The sequence below is a fragment of the Malaya genurostris genome, chromosome 3, assembly GCF_030247185.1.
Source record: "Malaya genurostris strain Urasoe2022 chromosome 3, Malgen_1.1, whole genome shotgun sequence".
Lineage (NCBI taxonomy): Eukaryota > Metazoa > Arthropoda > Insecta > Diptera > Culicidae > Malaya > Malaya genurostris.
This window is the reverse complement of record NC_080572.1, coordinates 304,717,566-304,745,558: the sequence shown is the minus strand read 5'-3', so window position 1 is coordinate 304,745,558 and position 27,993 is coordinate 304,717,566. Positions and strand designations below refer to the sequence as shown.

The following is a 27,993-nucleotide window of genomic DNA, read 5'->3' as shown; positions in this document are numbered from 1 at the left end:
ATTTTGTCTCTTTTGAACTCCGCATGCGTACAAAATCTCGCATTTTACTACTACAGTCGAACGAACATTCATGTGGGTTCATTTCATCCAACCCACTTTATTTCAGTGCAGAAAACCTTAAAAGTGTACTCGATTAAGCCTTTGTTGTTTCCGAACACCGTCGTACTACAGAATTCATCATATAATGTTGGACTTTGGTAACTAATTTTCCAATCTTATGAGCAATAGTTTACATTCTACGTACGTATCAAAACAATGATCCGTACAAGAAAAAAGTTGACTGTATACGTGAAAGTGATGAATGTCTAGTTCATAGGTACTACAGTTACAAAAGCTAATTGCAAGATCAGTCATTCACTAACTTTTGCTTCAGTCGGTTCCATTCTAGACATTAGATTGGTGCGACAGTAGAAAACATCATTTCATCAGACAAGTGATTCTGTCGATGTAGGGAGAAATCGGGGATAGTAAAGTAAAAATTTTATTACAAACCGTCATAGGAGGAAATATCGGATACAGAGAGAAGTTCCAAATTGTTACGGCAGTTTTTGCGGATTTTTTTCACTAGTACAGGTGAGCTAGTAGTAATAATGTATTTTTGTAATCATCAGACGAAAGCGATTTCAAAGCAACAGATAATATCGCAATGATAGACAATAACATTATAACACTACTGCATATTATGACTATCTGCATATGAAACTAAAATAGACGTAAGCGGCCACGTGTTTTCTGTGCAACATGAGAGTTTTCTGTGAGGTGTAAGAATAGTGAGAAAACTGCCATCACCAATACTACATGGAAACAGTATCAGTTTTCTCTTACCATAATGACATGTGCGGTATTATCGTAAATCTTAAATATTGTAAGCGTGCGATACGTATAACAAAATAGTAACCAGAAATATCGATAATGTAGCTTCCGTTTTGTTTTGGAACATGACTAGCGTTTTATACGTCATCATTTAGGAACAATGATGCAACAATCTAAATGTGTTGCCATTTGATTATAAAATTTTTGTTTGTTTTAATATTACATCTGATAAAATTGTAGTTGTCGTATGAACAGATCAGAGAAAAAGTCCAGTCGATACATATAAAAATATAAGTATACATTCGAGTAGTCAATAACAAGATGACTAACGTAAAAGTTGTCACTAAATCAGGATCTGCTATTTTTAGATAAATGTTTTGAAAGAAAGGTACAGAAGATGCGTTTCCCGTAATACTGGGCATTTTCGTTATACTTCTTGATACTACAATAACTAAAATGACTTGGTGAAAATATATTTTCAAGCCATCGTGCTCCAAACTTCATTTTTCATTCTATTGATGTTTTTGTGTTTATGAAAACCTCCTTGCAAAGTACATCATAAACGTAATTATAAAATAGTGGATCATGTAGCACATCAAAATTTCCATTGGATTATACATCGCATTTCTACAAATCAGTGGCGGTTATCAATTTCATATGAGTATAATTATGTTATCATGATTATTATTGATTGAGAATCAACTAGTTAATATGTTTTGCATTCCTACATCGCCATAAGCTGATCTAAACTTTGAACAGGCGTTAGGTTCACAAATAAGCACATGTTTCATTATTCAAATAATACCAGAGAAAAAGAATAGATCAACTGCGTCCAAGGGGAATAGTTAATTGGCTTCCGTTGTATTTATTCCACCTTTTTCACAACTGCTATAAATTCGCTACAGTTTTTGTATTTGATTGATTTCAACCACGATGACAACTCAAAAATGGTAGCAGGATGATGTAACTTTTGAAACAAGCTTTACGAACGAAATTTATTATCACTGTCTGAATAGTTCTGTCGAATGTTGTGTGCTGGCGCGAAAAATGACATCATGAAACAAACGTTTTATCAACATAACACATCAAATACAACCAGCTATTCCGTCCGTTTTTTTTTTTTGTGACCAGAGGTACAGCTTTCACGTGTGACAGTTATCACGATCAGCAAACACTAAGTGCATTTTTCAATATCAAATTTCTTCTGACTGTCGTTGCACAACAAGCACTTGCAGATATACTACACCAGTAAGCATTATAATTTATGTAGAATAAACAAAATGTGTTCACTGCTGCAGAATGTGAAACGGGTCTAGATGAAAGTCTAGCTTAACTCAAACGTTGTGCAAATTTCAGTGAAGTTTTTAAATTCGAGATTTCATTCGACGTTTATTCAAATCCCAAAATCTAAATTTAATAACAGACAGACACGCTAGAAAGCGATGAATTTCCAGTCTTATCAGCAGACGATGTGGCAGTTTGATATTTAATGTTGATAGGTGTGTTTGTAGAGTGTCAGATGCTGACGTACTTACAAACAAAAATTGTTCGAAAGGTGAAAAGTTGTCAGGAGTTTCAACGTGGTAAGTAAATCTTTCTTATGACGTCCACAAGAGGCAAATAGCTTAGGTAAATGTTGTGAGCTACGAAATATTCACTTGTATTGAAATAATCCAAAATAGACACTCCCACCGGTTTCGTGTGAAGAAACTCGTTTGTAACACTAACTGGGATAAACTTCCTTGTTGGTTAACATAAATTCAGCATCGACAAACTCAGTTTTATAATTTTTTAAATCTACCTAATGAAAAATGGTTCATCATCTGCTGTTCTGTTATAAAGCTTATCTAAGCATAACTGAGTTGATTTAATAGAATAGTCAGAATTAAAAATTAATCGACAGGGTCGAAAGTTCGCTATCGAGAACAAAATTCCTGTATACATGATTCGATCTGCAGTCAAAATAAATTAGTCTCCAGTAGATTTAAATTATAAATTACGTCAATTGATTCAATATCTGAGGCGAAACATTGCTGTTATTCTAAGAACACAATAATTGTTAACTTGTTAGAGACAGCGAGATCAGAAAAAGTGATGGGGAAGTCGGGATACCAATTTCAGCCTTGTCTGGGTCCAATTGTGAAAAGATTTAGTATGTCATATAGAAATTAACTAGCTTTATCAGACGTTCGCCCTAGTTTCGCGAGTTTCGTAAATTTGGCTCGTTTTCTGCTCATGTTTTGATGGAGTGATGAGATTCTTACATGGGTCTTTTGAAATTCAATCTGATCTCTCGTGAGGCCCCTATTGAGCATTGTCGTTGCAACAAAAAGCAAAATGTTTTCAAAATTTGCTACTCTTAACCCAACTGTGTAAATCATATTCGATGCTATTAGATGCTCGCGATATGATAGAAATAATTTATTTCTTCATATATTACAAAAGTGTGTGATCCGAAAATCTAATCAAATATGATTAATAAAACAGAAGATAATCTCATGACGTGTTACAAATATCATTTTCGCATGAATAACCTGCTATTTGCTCTGATCCCTTTTTTCGAAACTAAGTGAGCTTCGTACATAACAACAGGAGTTCGAGCTTGCCTAATAAAAACTTATGGGAGACCAGGGAACGGAGTTCAACCGGACAGCTTAAATATCTTCTAAATCAGCAATTATTTCGATCCATGGATTGACTTTGTAAACGCGCTTTCATGTGACTTTCATGTTAGCCGGATGACGCTGAGTCAATTAAGTCAATCGGGTTCGTGTCAAAAGGTGTACGTTTTCACTGATTTTTTTTAATTTTTTAGGTATATCTGATTCCTGTGCATTGTAATGAGTCCAGTTTAGTCCCGCGGTTCTTAAATATTGAATTTTGGGTTGATCACTTCATGGTGACTCGGCACAAAAACTAATTTCATGGGAATTGTCGTTAATAGTTGAAGCTACACAACTCGGTAGATAAATTGGGTAAAAACCTAGGAGTAATGATAATTTTCTTAATTTCCAAGAAGTGGCCAGTTTGGCGCCGTTTTCGGTTTAGCTCTGCAGCTTCTGAAATTTTGAGTTTTGGGTTGGTCACTTCATCGCAACTTCTTGAGAAAACTAATGCATATTTTTCCAAACAATAAGTTGGGAATTGTAGCTGAAGGTTGAAGTTATGCAACGCTATAGAAGTTGGGTAAAAACATAGTCGTAATAGATGCTTCTTTTAATTTCCAAAAAGTGTCCTACTTAGCCCCGGTCTCCCCTAGTTCGAAACCTCCTACAAACAAATGGTCTGGTAGCAATTAGTTGTAGGTTTTGTTTAACCCGGTTTTAACCATTATGGTTTCTCACCGGTGATAAGATTTGAATTCAAGGATTTTATAATGTATAAACGAAATCATCTCAAACTTTCAGGCCTCCTGAAGTTCGTTCGGCGAGAGGCAGTCTTTTCGAATCCTACTTTGAAAAAAAAAATATTTTTAAAACTTAACATTGATTCACAAAACGCAACATTATTTCATGTTTTTACGTTTCGTATTCGACTCATTAACGGTTACCCACGAGGTGACAAACCCCCAAATAACTAAAACCTGTTAGCGGCCAGTATGCCGTCAAATTTGTTTCGTTCTTTCGGCACGTCAGATTAGACATTGCGCTTCATCACAAACAAGTGTTTTACAAAATGCATTAACTTAACGTCTGCTCAGCGAATTATGTTGATCCGGGGGTTTGCATCAGTTTAATCTGCTGATACACTGATGAGTCGAAGACAAAACGTAAAAACCTATTTTAATCCACTTAGTAGTATAATGATGCCTTTCTCATGTACAAAATACGAAGTGGGTTCACTATTATATGCACTTCCGGCACCGCAACCCGAGAACCGGTATAATCAAAGTCGGTTCGTACGTTCACCAACTAACATGACACACAAACTCTACTAGTACGCACTCTAAATTTTGATTTAAATGTTTGTTGCGAAAATATTTTAAGTGACGGTGTACAAAATTGAACACACTCGGTTTGTTTAGTTCCCTACTGATAATGACAATCGGTTTGTGTAGTTTTGAGATCAGTTTAGGAATTTTTTTGCGTTTTTTGTTTCGCCGGTTTAAGTGACGGTGTACAATATTGAACACACTTTACACCGGATGAAATTCAGGAATTCCGTATGGGACCACGAGACCTTTCATTTTGTCAAAATCGGTTCACCCATCTCCGAGAAAACCTAGTGAGATTATTTGACACATACACACACACAGACTTGCTCAGCTCGATGAACTGAGTCGAATGGTATATGACACTTGGCCCTTCGGGCCAATTGTCATATACCGGTTTTTCAAGTGATTGCATAACCTTTCTATATGAGAAAGGCAAAACATGAAATAAGTCATATGCACTTTGCACAAACTGATTACTCACGCGATACCAAACTCCCAAATGACTAACACCATTATTGATTTTAAAGAAACATGTACCAAGATTATTTGTGTTGTATTAAATTTTAAAAAAAATTTGTCAATTTTCAAAAAATTTCAATTTTGTTAGAAAAAAAACTTTATCATTATATCCGATTTTATCACAACTCGTTGATTGAAAATCGATTAATCGGGAAAATAATGTGGCGACTTAACTAATGAAATGATTTTTTTTCTCTTAAAAGTTTAATTATCGGTTTATAGGGAATAATTTTCTATCTTGGGGTAACATTTAGTCAAATCATAATGGTTAAAAACTATTTTTGCAGTGTAGAACTCGATTTAGAATTTTTTTTTCAGTATTTTATCTATTTAATCAAAATTTTGTTCCATCGTCAAGATTGTAGCGGTTACGCAAGCGAACTGGTTTTACAGATTTGACAGCAGTTCTAGTAATTGTAAAGTTTGTTTGATGGGTTTAAATATATGAAGTGGCCAAAACTCCATACTTGAAATAGAATCAGAGATATTAAAAGTAGTGGAATTCCAGTCCAAAATATCGGTTAGTTTTATAAGACCCAAACCCTATTGGTTGAAAATTATATATATATTGGTTCTCTGACTGGCTTTCCGGTACATTCGGGGATTTTGGTGTGCTAGGTAGAAAAATAACTCTTTTTCTCAGAATTAGGTTTTCCGATACCAGGAGATTTTTGCTGTGGTGCTTTGAATTATTATTATTATTATTATTGAGAAATATCATTAAAAGGAACTCTCCATCTTAGACTAATAGTGTTCTAAACAGGACTTTGTTACTTGTGCAAATCGCACTGAACAGTATTATTTTTTCGTTTCAGCTACACAATCTCTGGAAGCAATATAATTGACAATAGAAATGGTTAACGTAAGTATTACAAATAACAACATCAAAACCACAATTCGAGTATAGCTAGTTAGATTATCGATCACAAAAAAATGTTGAAAAATGACTTTGTAGAATTTTTTGGTTTTCGACAATACTTGTCAATATTAATCAATTTTTTTGTGTCATATCTTTATGAAAGCTGTTCACTTTTACTCAGACAAATGAAAACAAAATCGACTGAATTTATTATACATTTCATCAGCATTTCAAATTTTTTGAACTGGAGTTGGTAGGTATGCAAAAAAATACATGTTGCCCAACATTTGAAATAGACGGAATTCGGCGGTTGAGTTACAAGCGAAGTCTTATGCAATCATTTAAAACACTCGTATAATTTAAAACACTCATATGAAGGGAGTTTTTTTTAGGAGGTTTGTTTATTAAATCGGGATTACTCTATTGTCTGAAAGTTGTTTTGACAATGTAAAGTGACATCTCTACTCAGTATTGTTTGGCAAATCATCATGAATGAATAGGAAAATTGCTATCCAACAATTCTTATACCTTTCTATAGAGAAAGGCAAAAATGCTATTGGATAGTAGTGCCGTTTTTATCGAAAATGTTTTTTATTGGTTACAAGCACCTAATATGTCTATTCTTGGCGATAACATTTTAGCTACTGGATAGCACACGGTCTTTATGCTGGTCCCGTTCGGAGCAAAAAAAATGGTGTTATCAAAAGCCAATCACCCAATCTCATAATCCAGCCCTGATTTTCGAGCGATAACCTATTTTACAAAACCGAAGATCTAGTAATATCTCTGAACGCCTCTTGTTACCATTGAATCACCAATTGTTCATAAGCTTATATATCTGACACGAATGATCGCGAATAAAATTATTGTTGCATCTCTTTCGTAGGAATATACGGGACCTCCCGCACAGGAGTTGGAGACGTTTCTTCCGAAAGATATCAAAAATGGAACATCAAAGTAAGTTGCCTTATTTTTCATTTATTTAAATCTCTCTTTAAATTTATTTTATATTTCCATCTTGTACTGATATATATATATATATATATATATATATATATATATATATATATATATATATATATATATATATATATATATATATATATATATATATATATATATATATATATATATATATATATATATATATATATATATATATATATATATATATATATATAATATTACCTTGTAAATTAGTTTAAATCAAATCGTTTCATTCCTTAAAACAAATAAAAATGTATGATTTCAACAAACAAAAGCATTAGTTTTTTCAACTAATTTTAAAGTTAAATTTACCTTAAATTTATTTCAACAAAAAAGTTTTTTCAATTCTTAACTTTATCTAAAATTCATTCATTTATAACAAATTTTTCAAATTGAATTTAATGTGAAATAGGTTGTCAAGAAATTGACAGGAACGAATAAGTAAAATATTTGTTTTTATCAAAATGTCGCTTGAAACAAAATAACCCACTGAATAAAATTGATTATCATGTTTTGTTATTTCAAGCAGCAATATTTTCTATATCAAACCAGTTTTTTTTTGTCACTATTTCAACAACAACAAAATCGTTGCGTGAAACCCAAATTTAAATTATTTTTACAATTTTTTTCTCTGCGTGTTGTTTACTAGCTCGATTACCCGACGTTACTCTGAAATCTCGGTTGATTTTTCAAATGGCCGTATGAGCAAGTGACAGTTTCTATTTGTTTGCTTTCTCTTTCGATTATTGTGGTTTTCTGGTACTATGCCGATATCTACAAACCATTTAACAGAGAGCTTTTTTATTATAGACACTTGTTATCCTTTCACTCGTATAAATATTATTACAACAATCTTTCAGTTATAATAAATATTCGAAACATTTTGCCTCGAATTCCCGCTTTTATTAAACACTAACTACACATCCCCTCACCCCTTGAAATATAATTTTAGCGACATATGAACAGTATGAATGGCTTGTGCCAAGTTAGGTCGTAATCTATTGAGCTGATTCGGAGTTATGTTTGATCATTTAAAGAATTTGACCTTTCCACTTTCCCCCTTCTTTTCGTTGAGATCCTTACTGTATACACCGCACTCCCCTTTTTCCTAAAATACCCTTATGGTCCTCTTAAGTGCAAATAATATCCATACTCAGCAAGAAGAATCGTGTTTTTAGAAAATTCTATCAATTTTACATTAAACCTCCCTTTTTACAGGCACTCACTACATCCGCCTTATGCCCATCTCTGACCTAGATGTACCTATACATTTTTTTTTGAAATCCGTTTTGTAGTTCCGAACTTAGGTCATCACAAACATAACACACATACGTTCTTTTATATATACAGTCTGTTACATAAGAGCGTGGGCACTCTTGTGAATATTGAATATTGTTTTATTAGATCAAAAACTTGCATGCAAATACATTAATAGCAAGTCCAAACCCCCATTCAGTAAAAACCATTCAAGCGAAGAGGTTGTGTTTCGATTGTACTGGCTCGTGAGTTAACGGCTGCTACCGAGACAATTCTAAGCTTCAGGTAGTTAAACTGCCCATAGCAAACGCAATATTCGGGGCGTTTCCCGACTGGAAAGCTAGCAACGAAGGCCATCCCGTTCATACGCACAGAGGTGTAGAAACACAGAGGTGCGAGAGCATAGAAGTGACGAGTCACAGAGGTGCCATCGCATAAAGGTGCGAAGACGAAGGGGTGCAAAGGCACAAAGGTGCTAAAGCAACCCAGTGCTGATCTACCAGGTACCAGAATTTGTACGCTGCGTAGGATCAAAAGAGACGGCATATATCGCGAGGTGCTACACTGCAAGCATCGCATTTGATCGCCACCAAGAGCAAAAGCACTGTACCTGGGGTCAGGTACAGGCAGCACAGCAAGTGCAGTGGTGTTCACAACGACGGCAGAGCAACTGAGATAGCAGTAAACGACAGAAGACTGCCAATTGGAAACAGCAGAAGACTGCCAATTGGAAATCGTTGGAAGAGCTTCACGTCGTTCTTCACGATAAAGGAACAGAGACATCAGCTACAAGGTAGATTTAATTTAATTAATTTTTATTTCTTATATCTGAAATTTTACTAAACATAAGTTTTTATTTTGGTATTATTAATTTACAAAAAAATTTAATGTAATGGATGATCTCATGGAAGATCATCCGAATCCGATTCCGGATACTAGTAAGAGTTTAAATACTCCGAGGGCTAAACATTATCCACAGGGTACCACTGGGCCATGGATAGTCTATCTTCGAAAAAAAGAAAAGATTTTAAATTTGATGCAAATTACCAAGGATTTGACATCACATTTCTCTGAAGTTAAAGAAATATGTAAAGTTAATAGAGATAAAATTCGAGTTGTTGTCAATGACTTGAAACAGGCGAACGAAATTGTAACCTGTAAATTATTTTCTGTTGAATATCGAGTTTACATTCCATCGAAGGAGGTGGAAATTGACGGTGTTGTGACTGAAGCAAGTCTGACGGCCGATGATTTACTTAAAAATGGAGTTGGTCGTTTTAAAAACTCCATGCTTGAGGGAGTTAAGATACTCGAGTGCAAGCAATTGTACTCAGCATCTATTGTCGATGGAAAAAAGTCGTATCGTCCCTCAGATTCGTTTCGTGTAACATTTGCCGGATCTGCGTTGCCTAGCCATGTCTATATCGATAAAATTCGTCTTCCTGTTCGGCTTTTCGTACCGCATGTTATGAATTGCACGAACTGTAAAAAATTCGGGCATACAGCTACTTACTGTAGTAATAAGTCCAAATGTATCAAATGTCAAGGGCCTCATAAGGATAATCTTTGCGATAAAGATGTTGAAAAATGTGTTTATTGTGGGGAGAGACCTCATGATGATCTTTCAGTATGCGCTGCATTTAAGTTGCGTAAAGACAAAATGAAGCTTTCTTTAAAAGCACGGTCTAAGCGCACATATGCAGAAATGCTTAAAACGGTCATACATGTCTCCCCCTTGGAAACCGAAAACGGTTTTTCAAATCTTATGGAGCCAGAGGAATCTGACTCCGACGGAAATAGTGAAGATACCTCGTTTGTCACTCCTCAAGGGTCTGTTAAGAGGAGATTAACAAACCACAAAATACCTAAAAAGACACCTAAAATTACATCTTCAAAAAAAGATCCCCGTGTTAAAGCTAAAAAGCCAAATTTAAAACCAAAAACTGTGCCTCCTGGTTTGTCAAATTCACAAACCAATCCAGAAACTAGCTCAAGAAAAGACAATAATCCAGTGGGCTCCGTTTCACATTCACCAACAGGATTACTTAAGTTTTCGGAAATTGTAGAATGGATTTTCGCAGCATTCAATATTTCTGAACCTCTAAAGACTATCATAACGGCATTCCTTCCAATAGCTAGAACTTTTTTGAAACAGTTATCAGCTCAATGGCCAGTTCTTTCAGGTTTTGTATCATTTGATGGATAATTTATCATCCGCCGCAAATGATTCAATCACTGTTCTGCAGTGGAATTGTCGAAGCATCATGCCAAAACTTGATTCATTTAAAGTTTTGTTGCATAGTCAAAAATGTGATGTCTTTACTTTGTGCGAAACATGGCTTACATCAAACATAGCCTTAAATTTTAATGACTTTAACATTATACGTCTCGATAGAGACTCTCCGTATGGTGGAGTGCTTTTAGGAATTAAGAAATGTTATTCCTTTTATAGATTAAATATTCCTTCGACTTCTAGTATAGAAGTTGTTGCTTGTCAAATAAACATTAAAGGAAAGTACATTTGCATTGCTTCAGTATATATTCCTCCAAGAGCTCAAGTTGGACAACGACAGCTTAATGAAATTGTCGAAGCCCTTCCTGCTCCACGTTTGATTTTAGGAGATTTCAATTCGCACGGAATGATGTGGGGTTCCGTTTACAATGATAGCAGATCATCCTTAATATATAATATTTGCGACAATTTTAGCATGACGGTACTAAATATGGGTAGCATGACACGGATCCCAAGACCTCCTGCACGTCCAAGTGCATTAGATTTATCTCTTTGCTCGACTTCAATTCGACTAGATTGCACCTGGAAAGTATTTCCTGATTTACACGGTAGCGATCATTTACCAATCATCATCTCAATTAGCAGTAACAAAGGCATTGCTAATTCAGTTAATATTCCATATGATTTGACAAAAAATATTGACTGGATGAAATACCAAAGTAATATTTCAAGTGCCTTAACTTCAATGGAAGAGCTCCCCCCACTTGAAGAATATGACTTCCTCGTTTGTGCGATTCTGGAGGCCGCAGAACAAGCCCAAACCAAACGATTTCTTGGTCCATCGTCTAACAGAAGGCCTCCAAACCCTTGGTGGGACAAAGAGTGCTCAGATGCTAAGCACGCGAAACAAAATGCCTTCAAGACGTTTTTAAAACGAGGAGGAGGAACTCCTCAGAATTTTGAAAAATTCTTGACTTTAGAAACCAAGTACAAGAGCATACTTCGGGCCAAGAAATGTAGCTATTGGAGACATTTTGTCGAAGGTTTGTCAAGAGAAACCTCAATGAGCACTCTTTGGAATACGGCCAGACGAATGAGGAATCGTAACGTAGAAAATGAGAGTGAGGAATACTCGAACCGATGGATATTTGATTTTGCGAGGAAAGTTTGTCCAGATTCTGTTCCTACGCATAGCATTATTAGGGAATCTTTTTCAAATAATGGTTCCATTGATAGCCCCTTTTCAATGATGGAATTTTCAATAGCACTCATGTCTTGTAACAATAACGCTCCTGGGTTGGACAGAATTAAATTCAACTTGGTGAAGAATCTGCCCGACCTCGCAAAAAGACGTTTGTTGGAATTGTTCAACAAGCTTCTTGAGCAAAATATTGTTCCACCTGACTGGAGGCAAGTGAAAGTTATCGCCATTCAAAAGCCGGGGAAACCAGCTTCCAATCACAACTCATATAGACCCATCGCGATGTTGTCCTGCATCAGAAAATTGTTCGAAAAAATTATTCTACGACGTCTCGACACTTGGGTCGAGACGAACGGTTTGTTGTCAGATACTCAGTTTGGCTTCCGTAGAAATAAAGGGACGAATGATTGCCTTGCATTACTTTCGTCTGACATCCAAATTGCCTTCGCTCAAAAGCAACAAATGGCATCTGTATTTTTAGACATTAAAGGAGCATTTGATTCAGTTTCCATTGATGTTCTTTCAGACAAGCTTCACCAACATGGACTCCCAGCGGTTATAAATAATTATTTGCACAACCTTTTGTCAGAGAAACGCATGCATTTTTCACATGGCGATTTGGTAACATTCAGAATTAGCTACATGGGTCTACCGCAAGGCTCTTGCCTCAGTCCGCTCCTCTATAATTTTTACGTGAATGACATTGACAGCTGTCTAGTATCCCCATGTACACTAAGACAATTGGCAGATGATGGCGTAGTTTCAGTTACTGGACCCAAAGCTATTGATCTGCAAAAACCATTGCAAGATAGCTTAGATAACTTGTCCGTTTGGGCTGTCCATCTGGGTATCGAATTCTCTGCGGAGAAAACAGAGCTGGTCGTCTTTTCAAGAAAGCATGATCCCGCGCAGCTTCAGCTTCATATGATGGGAAGAATGATCCAACAGGTTTTGACTTTCAAATACCTCGGGGTGTGGTTTGATTCCAAATGCACGTGGGGAGGACACATTAGGTTTCTGATAACAAAATGCCAACAAAGAGTAAATTTTCTTCGAACAATAACCGGATCTTGGTGGGGTGCTCATCCGGAAGATCTAATAAAATTGTATCAGACAACGATACTTTCAGTGATGGAATATGGATGCGTTTGCTTTCGTTCCGCTGCAAACTCTCATTTTATCAAATTAGAGCGAATTCAATATCGTTGTTTGCGAATTGCTTTAGGCTGCATGCATTCGACACATACAATGAGTCTTGAAGTTCTGGCGGGAGTTCTTCCATTGAAGGATCGATTTTGGGAGCTTTCGTCGCGACTGCTAATAAGATGCGAGGTACTGAATCCCCTAGTTATTAATAACTTCGAAAGGCTAGTTGAGCTTCAATCTCAAACAAGATTCATGACTGTATATTTTAACCATATGTCACAGGAAATCAACCCTTCAAGATATATTCCTATCCGTGTCAGCCTCCTAAATGTCCCTGACTCAACTTTATTTTTCGACACATCCATGCAGCGCGAAGTGCGTGGAATTTCGGAACACCTACGCTCGTTGGAAATCCCAAAAATATTTACAAGTAAATTCAGGCATATCGACTCTGAGAAAATGTTTTACACGGACGGATCGCGAATTGAAGAAGCGACAGGGTTTGGTATGTTCAACAATAATGTTTCGGTCTCCTTTAGGCTTCAAGAACCTGCATCTGTTTATATAGCAGAGCTAGCAGCAGTTCATTATAGTTTGAGTGTAATCGTCACATTATCTCCAAACCATTATTTCCTCTTCACAGATAGTCTGAGTGCAATTGAAGCCATTCGCTCAATCGCTGCTGGCAAAAATGAACCGTTTTTCTTGGGTAAAATAAAACAGTGTCTGAACGACATATTGAATAATAATTATCTAATCACTATAGTCTGGGTCCCGGCTCATTGCTCCATTCCAGGCAATGAAAGAGCCGATATTTTAGCCAAACGTGGTGCTATTGAGGGTGAAATTTATGAGAGACCAATTGCTTTCAATGAATTCTATAGCGCGTCTCGCCAAAGAACACTTGCCAGCTGGCAAGCTTCTTGGGATAAAGATGATCTGGGTCGGTGGATGCACTCAATTATTCCTAAAATATCGACAAAGGCATGGTTCAGGGGATTGGATGTGAGTAGAGATTTCATTCGTGTGATGTCCAGACTCATGTCCAATCACTACACGTTAGATGCACATCTCCTTCGAATTGGACTTTCCGAGACTAATCATTGTGCTTGTGGCGAAGGTTACCGCGATATTGACCATGTTGTTTGGACATGCGTGGAGTATCGTGATGTCAGATCTCGACTAATAAATTCCTTGCGTACCCAAGGTAGACTATCCAATGTCCCAGTTCGCGACATTCTTGCTTGTCGTGACGTTCCTTACATGAAACTTATTTATTATTTCATTAAGTCCATTGGAGTTCCAATTTAAATTTTATTTTATGTTAGATTGTTTTCTCTTCCATGAGTTCAACCAATAGCCAGCTATCTTATATTAAATAAAAGTGATGAACTGATACAAACAAACCTGAAATAGTTATAAGATCATGTACAAAATAAATGTATTTTATTTAATGTAATTTATAATAGCAACTCGCTTGATAAAAACAGTGTTTAGATTAACTAATGAATACCAACATACTAATAGGACATTCGAAATGTATTAGGTTTAAAGTACTATGTATTGTAGATGCCACGGCGAAGAAAAACTTATGTATATTGCCTATGAAATAAACGTATTTATGAAAAAAAAAAAAAAAAGTCCAAACCCCATCAGCATTAATAATGACTTGTTTCATATTGTGTGGTCGGGTTTTCCCGAGCTTCATCTTCATTAGAGCCCAAACGCTCTCAATTGGATTGGCATCGGGCGACTGAGAGGACCAATCCAAGATCACGACACCATTTTGCTCCTTTGCCCATTCAAGACGTTTTTGCACATGTTTTTCACTCAACGTCGGTTTTTGCAAAGTACTTCGAAATTTTCAATTATTTGCGATCAAATGTCTGCGAACACTTCCGTACGATATATTTAAACCTATTTTGGTCAATTTTGGAGCACCTTCGCGTAAAGTTAATGTCGGATTCTTCAAAAACAAAATCACTTTTTCGTCTTTTTCCGACAATACGCCGACAGAACCGTGATTTGAAAAGTCGTCACCATTTTCACCTCTTTAAAACGAGTCGTATTGATCAAGTTTGAAGACCAAATGGCTGTGGCTTTTGGTTCCGGAGATATGATTGTATAAGTGACTTAACCGACAAAACACGTTGATTTTTACCGCTCTTATATATAAGGGTGCCAATATTTTGGGATCACCTTTAATTTCGTAAAGCGCTAGTGCTTAAAAGTTTAAGCACCTCGAAAAATGTCCTCATGCAAAATTTGAGCTAAATCGGACATGCGTAAGGGGTGCTGCCCGGCGGTTAAGGTTTGAACATTTTCGACCTTGAAAAAGCACCATAGGGGGGAGCAGGCGCGTACACAGGGGGGGAGGGGGTGTTAGGGGTTCAAACCCCCCCCCCGCTTTCCCCCCGAAACAAAAAATTATAACCCATGGGAAACATTGTGATATAAATTGTACATGTGTTGATTTATCACCATGTTCTAAACACCCCCCCCCCCCCCCCCCCGAAAATTTTCTCTGGCTACGCGCCTGGGGGTGAGTACATGAAATTTCCAAAAGCGATTTTTTTTGATGCCGAAACTCTTAAAACTGCATGAAACATCAAAATTTAGTGTAATCTCAAAAAAAATTTTTTTTTGGAAAAATCAACTTTCTGGGACTTAATATTAATATTTTTCCCAAAAAATCGATGCCTTTCTTAAATTTTTTTTTCGAGATGACACTAAATCTCGACGTTTCATGCAATTCTAAGCCTTTTGGCATCAAAATTTTTTTTTCGATTTCGAAAATTTCATGTACTCCCCCCTATGGTGATTTTTCAAGATATATGAAAACTCCACTAAGTGGACTGAGAAGGGTTTTTTAGATTAGCATCACTGTTCTCATATAAATAGGAAACGCAAATGTCAAGCACTGGTTTGGAAAAATGATGCTGACTGTGTGACATAAATACTGAAGCATGCTTTTGTGAACTACTCGAATCAATCTGAATCAATTGGTGTCAAAATTAGTACTCGAAATTACTGAATAAAAGTCTGAAATATATTTTCATGAGACTGTTATGAAAGAAGAGAAAGGCATTATCACACCACTAGGTGGATTAAGAAGGGTTTTTCAATATGGAAGCAGGACCGCAGTGGCTGTATTCTTGGTTATTTTTTTATCGCCGGATTCCACAAAGTCTCTAAGCTGGTCCTGCCAGGAGGAAAATAATAGGTAATATCAAACTCTGGTTGAACCTCAGCCCCAACCTTTCAACAATGAATCGGTCTTTTTTTTACACGGAGGATACGTACCGCGTGAAAAAACACACAATGAACGCATAACTACGGAGATCCGCATAAAAAACTGCAAAACTGAAGATTTTTTTATGTCAAATGTCTTAGAAATGCATAAAACGCCCAAATCTGGTGTAATCTCATAGCATTTTTTTTATCGATAATTTTTTAAAGTTTCAGTTCTCGACGTTTCATGCATTTGTATGACAAAACAAGAAAACCGGATAACTTTGGAAATTCGCGTAAAAAATCGCGTAATTACGGAAATCTTCATAAAAATAACCGCGTAACTTCGAAAATCTGCCTAAAAACCCGCTTTAAAAAGCTCAGTGTACTGAAATAAAAAATATCTTTAGGTTCATGATAGAAGTGTAGTTGTATAATAATACTTATGTGTAAAAGTTTTACTACAATCGAAGACGAAACTAAATAAAAAATATGAATCAATCATTCTTATAGATTTAACTTAGTTGAAGACTAACTAGAAAATAATTCAGGATTCATGTGCGACTCGAAAGACTGTTCAACACTGACTAATTTCTCAGCTTTACTTTTATTCATTTATTCGTTGCGTCAAGATTCCTTCGTTTAACGATGTTCAAAAACAATACTGGACACCGCCACGCAGTTCAACACTTTATAACTGGATGCGGCGCGCGGAACGAAGATTATTTATTTCAACTTAACAATTTTACTTGGTTTCCCGTGAAGCATGTTTTCTGGCCATCCACCAAAAATATGATGCTTACTGGAACCTGATTTCCGAACAACGAAAAATGAGCAGTAAATTGGAATTATCTCCGACAAGAAAAAATATGTGACTGCGAGAAATGAAGATGAATGTGGATTGCGAAACAGAATAACCAAAGAAAATTGCGACAAAAAATTGCAAATTGTATGCTGCGATCGAAACATGGATGTCGAAATCCTGTCGCGAACGCAGGCCACAATCAACGAGGATACATACTAGGGTGTATTGTTAAAAAAAATTCAGCAAGCGTTGTGTACCTATTATTGCCAATTATTACTATACAGTAAAGAAAATGCAAGAGAAACGTTGTCTACGCACAGTCTGTACAAAGTAAAGATCAAAATAAAGCACATGTTTATACATTTTCACTTCGTACACACAAATTCTTAAAACTTAGCAAACCGATATTTATCTGCGTAATACATAGAGTTATATTTCCATGCATGTGAAAAGGATGTGAAACCTGAAATCGTTGATGGTTGCTACACTCTCGGTGCTGAGAAACATGAGAAGAAATTTATTTAGTTCGTTATCAACGCTCGGCGTAGTTGAACCTTCCTGTTGAACGATTGTGTGAAAATATTCGAAATTGTTTTCTAAACCTAGCAATGGCTGATAACTTGCAGTTCAACAATAACAACTCTGAACAACCTGATGCAAGGTGATTTTTGAAGATCATGAAGATTCAAAAAAAAAATAAAAAATAAGGAAATGTTTGAAATTTGTAAAAACAAGACTTAGTAATGATAGAAAATTGTCCAAAGTTTTTATATATTTTGAGTGGTATGATATGCATTTTAAACCTACACTTTTTGTGGTGTAGACAAATACAATAAATATATCTCGGTTCCAAATTTAAATGTTCGGTACCAAATTATGGTATAATTATTGAATTATTTTTAAATTACTTTCACAATCGGAAAACTTTTTTAGTAAAAATAAACCATTACTAATGTTACTTTAACGATGGAAACTAAATGAATAATCACTTATTACTAGTGAACAAACATATAAGAAAACATCACTATTATTGAGTAGTTCATAACTCCTGATGATAAAAGATAAAAACAGTACTTATTTGAATTGTTGAAAAATTTTTACTACTGGTAATTTCAAACATAATTAATAGAAATATGTTTACGTTTCCGATTTCAGATACAAGATCACACCAGCCAAAACAGATGTTGAGTCAGTCATAGAGCAATCTTTTAATCCTTTCAAAGAACGAACATTGGAACATCCCACCACGTGAGTATAAGCATATATCAAGTAAACCTAGATTTTCTACTTCCCACGTGAGATTTTCCACTTTCCAACTTGGTTACGCACCAATTTTTCATCAGACGGTGCTTTTTTGTCACAGGTTGCTCAAATACATTACTATTACCATAAATGAAGTAAACCTAGATTCCACACTGTACGGAGACAACTGACAGCACTTCTAGTGAAAAACGGATGTACTTTTTCCATTGACTACTGTGGTTGCGCAGGAAATTTTAGGAGCATTTACATACCCATTTTTCACCAGACGGCGCTTTTGGTGTCACAGGTTGCTCAATTACGTTACTATTACACTGAGGAATCTAGATGTATTTTATTTATGGTATAAGATTAAGTATGAGAAGTGTGTTATATTTTTTAATATTGACTATTACAGAGATGGAGAAACGTTGACTCATCTATTGAAGGCTTCCCTCGGCACTGGAATTTTGGCTATGCCAATTGCTTTCAGTTATGCTGGTCTAGTCGGGGGAATAATTGCTACAATCCTGACTGCTTTGATATGTACACACTGTGCGTATGTTCTGGTGAGTATTGTAAACAATTCCAATGAAACTCTAGGTAAAACATTATTACGCACTTACAGGTCAAATGTGCTCATACTTTATACCACAGAAATAAAACTACTACCATGACTTTTGCCGAAATTGCTCAAGTTTCTTTAGAAAATGGCCCCGAATGGGGACGCAGATGGAGTAAATTTATACCACAGTGTATTACGTACGGCTTATTTGTAACGTATTTTGGAACCTGTGCCGTTTATACTGTAATTATAGCAACAAATTTCCAGCAAGTGATTGAGCACTATCTAGGATCAGAAGTGAATTTACGGCTAATGATCGCCTTACTTTTGTTGCCCTTAATATTATTATCATGGATTCCAAATTTAAAATATTTAGCACCTGTTTCGATGGTAGCTAATGTTTTTATGTGTGTAGGACTAGGAATAACTTTCTATTACTTAGTTACTGATATGCCGCCATTGGCTGAAAGGCCACTGTTTGTTTCTCTCATGAATTGGCCTTCATTCTTTGCTATTGTGATATTTGCTATGGAAGCTATTGGAGTCGTGATGCCTTTAGAAAATCAAATGAAAACGCCCCAAAACTTTATTGGAATATGCGGTGTGCTGAATCAAGGAATGGGGGGCGTCACTTTAATCTATATTCTGTTAGGATTCCTCGGTTACGTTCGCTACGGAGATCAAGCACTTGGAAGTATCACTCTAAATCTACCGGTTGAAGAACTGTAAATTTGTATACCTTTTTGGATACTGTTGTGATCTAATAACATCTTTCTTACAGTCCCGCACAAGCAGTTAAGATTCTAATCGCCCTTGCCGTTTACTGCACATTTGGTTTGCAATTTTACGTTTGTTTAGATATCGCTTGGATTGGTATTCGTAACAGATTTAAAAAGAGACCAACGCTGGTGAATTACACTATGAGGTAAATTTTGCTTTACCAATGTGCTACAGTAGTAATAATGTACTTAAATCATTTTCAGAACTATTCTTGTTACCGCGGCTGTTCTGCTTGCTGTTGCTGTGCCTACAATCGGACCATTTATTGGACTTATAGGAGCATTTTGTTTTTCGATTTTGGGCCTCCTCATACCAATTCTTATAGAGATGGTAACTTATTGGGACCAAGGATTCGGACAGTTCAACTGGATAATTTGGAAAAATGTACTCGTTTTCTTTTTCGGAATCGTTGCCTTGATATTCGGGTCGAAAAGTTCTATTGAAGATATTATCAAACTGTATGTTCAGTAGACTGAGTAGCATTTAAACTGAGAAGGATTAAATTTTGTTTGCTGCAATATTTTTTTTACAAAATAAATAGAAGACACGAAATGCATCAGTATTGATGTATTTTTTGCTTAATTTAGTTCAGAATTTAGATATCATGTATACATATACTTAGATGAATAAACAAAATCTTAGCAAAAAAGGAACATATAGTCCCATCAGCAAGTGCTTTATGTGCAAAGTGTGCAGAAATCAGATTAAGTGCCTAATTTTATGTTACTAGGAATCTGAAATAATTTGACCCATTGGTAAATTTAAATAATGACTCAATGATTTCGTCCTGAAAATCTCAACCTATTTTCCGTAAACGGTAATGTTTGATGTCATCTACTAGGATACCGTTTTACTCTATTGAAAAAATAGGTGAGATGAATAATAAGTTCGATCTATGTAGCAGAAATTAACCCTCGTTGAACCGCCTTATCTTATAAAAAACGGTTTTAGGAAAACTGACAAAAATGACAGGTGTGTAAACTAAGGAAACTAACGGCAAAAAAATAGAAGATCAAACATCAGAGTAACGTATGTCGTAGTTTTATGTACGAAATTCTTTTTATAAAAGAAATCACGGAACTCGCCTTACACAACCGAAAATTAACATGCAGCAATTTAAAAAAGTTACTACAAATAGGTTATAATTTGAGATAATATTCAACAATCAAATCTACTCTATAACTGGCAATTGCATAACCGGCCTACGGAAATAATTTAATCTTAGTTTAAAAAATATGAAATGTAGTAAATTAATAAATGTCCACCAAACACTTTAAATGATATATTTCCAAAAGTTTTTATCAAAAGAGAAGACAAAAAGAAACCCATAACTTTCTATACAACCGGCACCAAGTATACCTTCCTCACGATAGTTTCAGCACCAAACTTAATCAATGAATTCGTGCAATTAAAACACTTTCGTTTAAAAAAAATCGGATCATCCATTGTACGTAACGTTTTGATTGATTAAGCTTTTCTTCGCAATGTGATTTTTCACGTTTCAAGCCAGTTTGATGACATTACAATTCCACGAGGAAAGATAGAAGCTTCGAGTCCTCATTGAGGAATATATGTAATGGGAATATGTCTTTGTTTTCTATATAGAGTTACACTTTCAAGGCACAAATCATTCATATTTATTATATATCTATACTAAATTACTTAACTTTGAATCGACAAATTATGATAAATTGAATAAAATATCTTTGCTTCGGCTTTGAAATGCAATACCGCACGTTTGAAAATTGTGCGATACTGCTGTAATATCGAAGCGAAAACTCGCAGCGAACGTTCTTAGTTTCATTTTACTCTTGAAATCAGAACATCGAACAAATACAGCAGATCTCACTCTTACTAATAGTTTTTGTATATGACTTTAGGAGCTGAGATGAATGGGGGTACCATTACCCTATTTATAAAAACGGGTGGGTAATGTCAGAGACACTACCGGATGACATGAATACGAATAAAATGAATGGTTCAGTTTCTTTGATATTAAGGAATCTGAATTTTGGATCTTGGTTTTTGGAACAAAATTTTGAAGCCGACTGCTAGAACTAAATTTTGAATCTGTATTCTCACTTTTGATGCTAGATCTCGGAACTAAGTTCTAGAACTTAATTCTGGATTGCTGAACTGATTACTGAATCTGTGTTGTGGAACCAAATTAGAGACCAGGATTCTGGCTCGGCACTGAATTCTCAACATGAATCCTAGTAATGTACTCTGGATCTGAAAGTTAGCTACGGAATTCCGGTTCAGGATTCAGTTTTAAAATTCGGATCCCGAGCTCAGCTCCGAAATTCAAATTAATTCAGTTCAAAAATCTTCAGGTTCTATTTCCTGATTTCAGTTATTCTTCTAGATTTTAGAATAAATTCTTGAACCAAATTCTAATCCTGTACTGAACTGAATTTTGAACATGGATTCTGGAGTGTATTTTTGAACTGAGTTCTGTAAATACAAATGAATTTTGAATCTGAACTGTAATCCTAGATTTCGGACTGAAGTTCCAGAATTCAGTTTCAAAATTCAGATCTAAGTCCAGTGTTCATTTCTGAAATTTAGTTCTAGAGTTCAGGTCTAGAACCGACACCATGATCTCAATTCCAGAATCTAGGCGCAGAATCAAGTTCTAAAATTTGTTTTCAGCTGCAGAATCAGAATTCTGGAACTCGATTCTGGCCTTGGTTTCTGAACGAGGAATTAAAGTTAGGATCTGGATTGTGGAAATGAAAAAGAAAATCTGGTCTTGTATTCTTAATCTGAAATCCAGAAGTGAGCTCTAGAACTGGAATTCAGAACTGAGATTTAGAACTGTGGTTACCTCATGCTACTGAAAATTCTTTCACACATTGCTGATTACATCTTTAATACGTGAAGAGAAAATTATGGTCAATGGAACAAAAGATATTCACGATCAAAAATTTACCACTTGCCACTCTGGAAAGACGCTCCATAGTAAAAAAATGAGACCTATTTACATAAAAAAAAACGAGAAAAGCATGCGAAAACTTTCTAATTACAATCTATCAGACTGTAAACCTTCGCTAAACTAATTATTTTCACTTCCGATTTGCATATTTCAATAGATAAGTAATTGTAAAAGTTCTTTATATAACCCTTTGAAGGGCTGATTTTGTAGACTGTTTCCTATCTTTGTTCACTTTTCGTTGTATTTTTCTCCAATGCAAACGACCAGCAGCTGGATGACGCAATCGCTCTTGTTTGAAGTGAAACTCACACTGCAAACAATGCACAACAAAAACCGTCATGCAGCAGAACTGAATGATTGATTCTGGATCTAGAACTGAATTCTTAAATTTTATTTAGAAACTGAATTCTCGATACTGGAACTGAATCTGAGCTGTGACAAACCGAAATGATGCACTTGCTTCACTTCCTATTCAGTCAACTGCGCATACAAAAATGAACGAAATGTTTCAAGTGTTAACCTTCTTTACCTATCCAGTTGGTATCGCATAAATGAAATGTTGCTTACATCAAAACCGCCGGCACGGGTACGAGAAAGGCAAACACGCGTCGTAAGTTCGCTTCTTTCATACTCGTTGATACCAAATATTTCAGAAAACTTCAGTTTTGAATAATTTGTGATTATGTCATAAAATTGAAAATGTTATCATAAATTGATGATCATATTTCAGATGGCATGTAGCGAAAATGATGTTGATACGTTAGATACGAGAAGAGTTATTCGAGATCAAAAACTTATCACTCTCTCAGAGAATAAATTTTGAAAAGGCGTCCCATAGTAAAGTAAGTCGTATTCACGACAAAGCTTGGTGATCGAAAATTCAATTGATTGCGAACCAATTCCAATTTTTTTTTGTTCTGCAAACCATTATCAAGCTTTGCTTCCTTGAACAAAAACGACAATTTTGAGTAAACTAGTTATCTTTACTTTTCAAATTCCTTAAAAGAAAGGAAAATATTGGTACTACGCTTCAGCCTACCTACCAGGCAGCCATCATCAGTTTTAAGCACTATGCAAAACAATTAATTTAATTAATTCCCACCTGGCAGCAGGCTTCACTGGATTTCCGCTTGATCTGTTAGAAGAATATTGTCACTAATAGTATTGTTGTACTGTTTAATTCTACTATGTCAAGTCTTTACACTCTCACAGTCATTTATAAACGATGCACCAATAGAAAAAATAATGAATTATAATAAAAATGATATTAATAATACAAATAACCACTCCACTGACGCATTAAGAATAGTTTATTTTTTCTAATGAAGTTTACAGAAGATACTCCATAATTTTGATATTAGTAAAGTAGAATATACAAACAGTATCTCGAGCTCTAAAATTTCATCAAGACTAATGAATTGTTGACTGATGCGACTACCGGAGCAAACACGCAAATAGTACTTATGCTTGAATGTGCAAACTAGGGTAGGCGAGTGAAAATCAGATTTAGTTTCTAAATGAACGGACGATTAGACCATTTCAACTATAGAATTTATATATCCAAACAGGTTAGAATATACGAAACAATAAGAAGTTTTTAACCCAAAATAACAATAAACAAATATGTATCAATACATTGAAAACCCGAATTAAATTTGTTTAACGAGCTATGTCAAATATAAAAGTAAGCTGCTTCTTATGCTACGGAAGCCTTATTCATATGATGTTCCAGTTCTTCAGCTATGCTTTCGTTCAAGGGCACTGATCCATTATAATCGCTTTGATCATCTGGATCTTGATCGACTGCTTCCAACTTTTGATTTTTTAATCTCAATTCGAACACTTGAGTGATGGCTTCACGAAAGCATAGAAAGTTATAATCGATGACTCCCTGGCGCGAAAAATTTTCCTCTCGAATAATGCACACAAGTGCAAGGAACTTGTTAACCTCTCTTAAGTACAAAACTGTACTGTTATTCATCTTTATCAGACTGGAACTGAGATTGTCAAAAGCGGGGATATCTGGGTCATCCTTCGAGCTATTATTTCAAATATTTAGGAAAACAACAATAAATAATTTAACAATTCATCCATACCCATAGATGCATGATAGATCTATGACGACATCGATCATATCGCAGCATAATTCATAACTCTGCATATCGACGGGTGAACAATCGGTTGCGATATAAATCTTCGAAACTACATCAAACAAAAACGCTTTCTCTATTCCTGAGTTCTGTAAAACGAAAATCATGGTAATTCCAATTTCAATCTTGTTTTTAAATACGTTTACCGATATAAATATATTCAATAAGTTTTCCAATGTCGGCAACTGAGGAATCAACTTTTGAACAACCTTTGAAAATGCCTCGAAAATCGAATGATCATAAATCGAAGTTAGATGGAAGCTTAAATGAACTCCTTCTAATCCAGCATCCGCCAAATCATCCGTTGCTCTAGAGTGTATGTCCCTTTGTGATTCCATTTTGAAGTCATCACTAACACCATCCACCTTATGTATGAATACTTCAAACTTAATCCTAGGATTAACTTTGTGTGCTTTGGTGACAGTTTGGTTTAGTTTAGAAAGAGCTTCAATATAATCATCTTGAGCATCAATTACAAACACTAATGCGCCACATCCACCAAATATCATATCCGAATCAAATGTTGGGTCAAAAAAATCTATCTGTCCCGGAAAGTCCCATATTTGAAATTGGACAAAACTGCTGTTGTTGATATCATCCTTTACTATTTTATTAGTAGACTCTAGAAAAAGTGTTTCGTTGGGTGACATCTTATGGAAAACAACTTTTTGTATAGAGCTTTTCCCAGATCTACGTAATCCCATTAACAGAATTCGCGGCTTGTCTTCCGCAGAACGCGAGCCGTTGTCCTCATGATCAAAATTACCATATCCAAAATCTTTCGGGAACGACCCAACTTGGTATCCCATTTGTTCCTCTTCGTCTTGGTAACTCTGAATATATATTCACTAAAAATTAAACTTGTAAAATATGATTTTTTTTATATTTACCATAATGCAATAAACATAAAACTAGTGGAATCCAAGGGCCCTATGAAATGCTAATGGACCTGCAATATTTTATTGTTCTGTATTTTTTCAACGAGCGATAACACAAATGTACTGTACAGAGTTGCCAAATTAAAATCTTCAATTTCTGAAGAATCTGCATCAATCAAAAGCAGCCCTTACACGTGACAATATTATTGTCAATCCAAAGTATTGTCAATACCGTCAATCCAATTGACTTGGTAACTTGAGTCCGCATTTTTCGAACAAATCAAGCGTTTAAAGCTTCAAATATTGCAACTGAACATTGAAACATTGAGAGGAGAGTTCATTGCACATATTTGATAGTTTCTTCTCTGGAGAGAAAGTATTGTCGGATTGATGAGCAGTTTTGATTTTTTGACAATATTTTCGTCAATCCAATGAAGTTTCCATTACACGATCAAAAGTATGGTCAATACTCCTTGTATTGACAATAGTATTGTCTCGTGTAAGGGCCGCTAAAGTTTACATAGATGGTAACCCTGATACTTTGTATCACACTCAAAATAATAATCATATTATAGTTACATGAAAAGTTATGTGAATATTTTCCACCCTACTTTTCACGTAGTTTTTAATGGACTGGCATTTAAAAGCTGTTTAATGCATAATCCAGTAAAAGTTACGTGTTTTATAGGTAAAATGTAATGTACTGTTCATATCACACTTACCTATTAGTTCATATCAAATTTAGATACCAGAAAATTACTATTTTATATTATTGGTTGAAGTCAAAAGGGAGATTCCAGATTTTGATATAAATCTATGAAATGAAAAATGACATGAAATATAAAACATTTATGGCTTAAAAAGCAACTAATAACGTCGTGGTATCTCAAATCGACAAGCCTCCAGAAATCGTTCATGTTGTCACTGCCATCCAACCGAAGCCGAAGTCGAGATCCAAGAACTCCACCAAAGGCATCATATTGTAAAGATATCCCGTTCCCACATTTTACGAACTAATCATAAACGACATACTTTTTGCAAGCACCGACTTAGCCGCCAAACCGCTGGCTCATCGAGTGGTCCTATTTGAATGGTGTAGTAAAAGTTACCAGAAGCGCAAGCAAAAATCTAGTGTCGCCTTTCATTGAATCCACTACCTTTGTAAAGTTTGCACCAAGGGGCAAATGACTCTAAACTCTAGACAATCTCACACTAATGAACTCATTTCATTCCAAAATAATTTTCTCTAATCTCATTTAATCCCAACTAGTCTAGATAAGTTTGGGTAATTTTAAGGTAATCCAACCTAGTTTTGCCTAATCTCGTTTGAAGTGTATCTGTCATTCGAGCACAGACTAACAGACAGGACACTCAAATTAGATTCTTCAATCATTTTAACGGTCATTTCGTATATTCCTGTATTTGGGACAGTACTCACATGTGTCATGATTGCGCCACGTTACCCTATCAAAAACATCCTGTCTGTCATCTAGACTGTGTTTATTTTTTTCATTTACCAACAGAGTTGCCATTCATACAGAATTACCTGAAATGTATTGATTTGTATACGCGAATGCGAATTTCATGCAGGATACAGATTTGATACATATTGCTAAAATTAAAAACAGAATTGTGCCTACTTCTCATCCTCCAACGCAATACAAAATCGAACCCGTTTTGTTACAATATTTACTTGCTTCTGGTCTGCCGCCACTTAATTTCGGGTGAAAACTATCAACACAATAAAAAATAGTCTAGATGAACAACGTTGAGTCAAATAAATGGTTACCTTCCAACATCGCGAAAAAGTTAAATATATTATCAACGTAATCCAATAATTTATTGTGACGATTCATTTTCAAATATTTTGATGAAATCAGGCATCCCTGCAAGCAGCTGATCGGTGTTGATAAACGAGGGGAAACCAACTAGTAAAAAAAAGGCGGGTGGGTAATGTCAGAGACATAACTGGATGTCGCGAATACGAAAACAACTGACATGTTCCTCAACACTTCCGAATATCAATTAGTTGATCAATTGTATGAATTGTGCAAGCATTTCCCTTTTCCACATTTTTCGGAAAAAAAAACAAAGAAGGCTTCCCTTCGATTTGCGAGCAAGAAATCCTAATAGTTCTTTAGAAAACTTTTAGAGCCATTAGAACGGCTGATTTTGTGTAATGCTCTCCACCGTTGCTTTTTCACTAATGCAAATGACTGGCAGCTGTGACGTAATCGCTCTTGTCGGAAGCGAAACTAACTTTGCAAACGACACAAAATACATCTGCTCGCAGTGGCGATAGAATCCAAACTGGTCCAATTTTTGTTAAGAGGTTTATTTTTCGTGATTTCGTTTGTAGCTTTTTCACTAATGGGCGGTCCTAGCGGCTATAAAAATAGCCGCATATAGAATTTTAATGTCTATTATTTTGCATAATTTATTGAAAGAAACTATCAATATG

The 27,993-nt window shown here is 35.5% G+C and overlaps 2 protein-coding genes across 6 annotated transcripts; one reads left to right on the top strand and one right to left on the bottom strand.

Annotated features, from left to right (window-relative positions):
- The first annotated feature begins 123 nt into the window (after positions 1 to 123).
- Positions 124 to 20,852, top strand: LOC131434465 (proton-coupled amino acid transporter-like protein pathetic). Of its 4 annotated transcripts, XM_058601192.1 has the most exons (9): positions 180 to 316; positions 374 to 573; positions 6,082 to 6,128; positions 7,012 to 7,082; positions 18,141 to 18,233; positions 18,643 to 18,793; positions 18,853 to 19,514; positions 19,571 to 19,714; positions 19,773 to 20,852. In XM_058601192.1, exons 3-9 carry the CDS (start codon positions 6,120 to 6,122, stop codon positions 20,038 to 20,040), a joined length of 1,398 nt encoding a protein of 465 aa, XP_058457175.1. In that variant the 5' UTR covers positions 180 to 316; positions 374 to 573; positions 6,082 to 6,119; the 3' UTR covers positions 20,041 to 20,852. The 4 variants fall into 4 exon arrangements, with proteins under 4 accessions (XP_058457176.1, XP_058457175.1, XP_058457177.1 ...); XM_058601193.1 differs by lacking the exon at positions 374 to 573 and having other exon boundaries at positions 124 to 197; XM_058601194.1 differs by lacking the exons at positions 180 to 316; positions 374 to 573 and adding an exon at positions 2,204 to 2,396.
- Positions 20,853 to 23,796: 2,944 nt separating this feature from the next.
- On the bottom strand, positions 23,797 to 25,698 carry LOC131434467 (ras-related GTP-binding protein C). Of its 2 annotated transcripts, none has more exons than XM_058601196.1 (4): positions 25,545 to 25,698; positions 24,801 to 25,487; positions 24,601 to 24,743; positions 23,797 to 24,543 (listed from the first exon to the last, which is right to left on the bottom strand). In XM_058601196.1, the coding sequence occupies exons 1-4, from the start codon at positions 25,545 to 25,547 to the stop codon at positions 24,201 to 24,203; spliced, it is 1,176 nt and encodes a 391-aa protein (XP_058457179.1). In that variant the 5' UTR covers positions 25,548 to 25,698; the 3' UTR covers positions 23,797 to 24,200. The 2 variants fall into 2 exon arrangements, with proteins under 2 accessions (XP_058457179.1, XP_058457180.1); XM_058601197.1 differs by having other exon boundaries at positions 24,801 to 25,502; positions 25,545 to 25,670.
- Between the last annotated feature and the right edge of the window lie 2,295 nt (positions 25,699 to 27,993).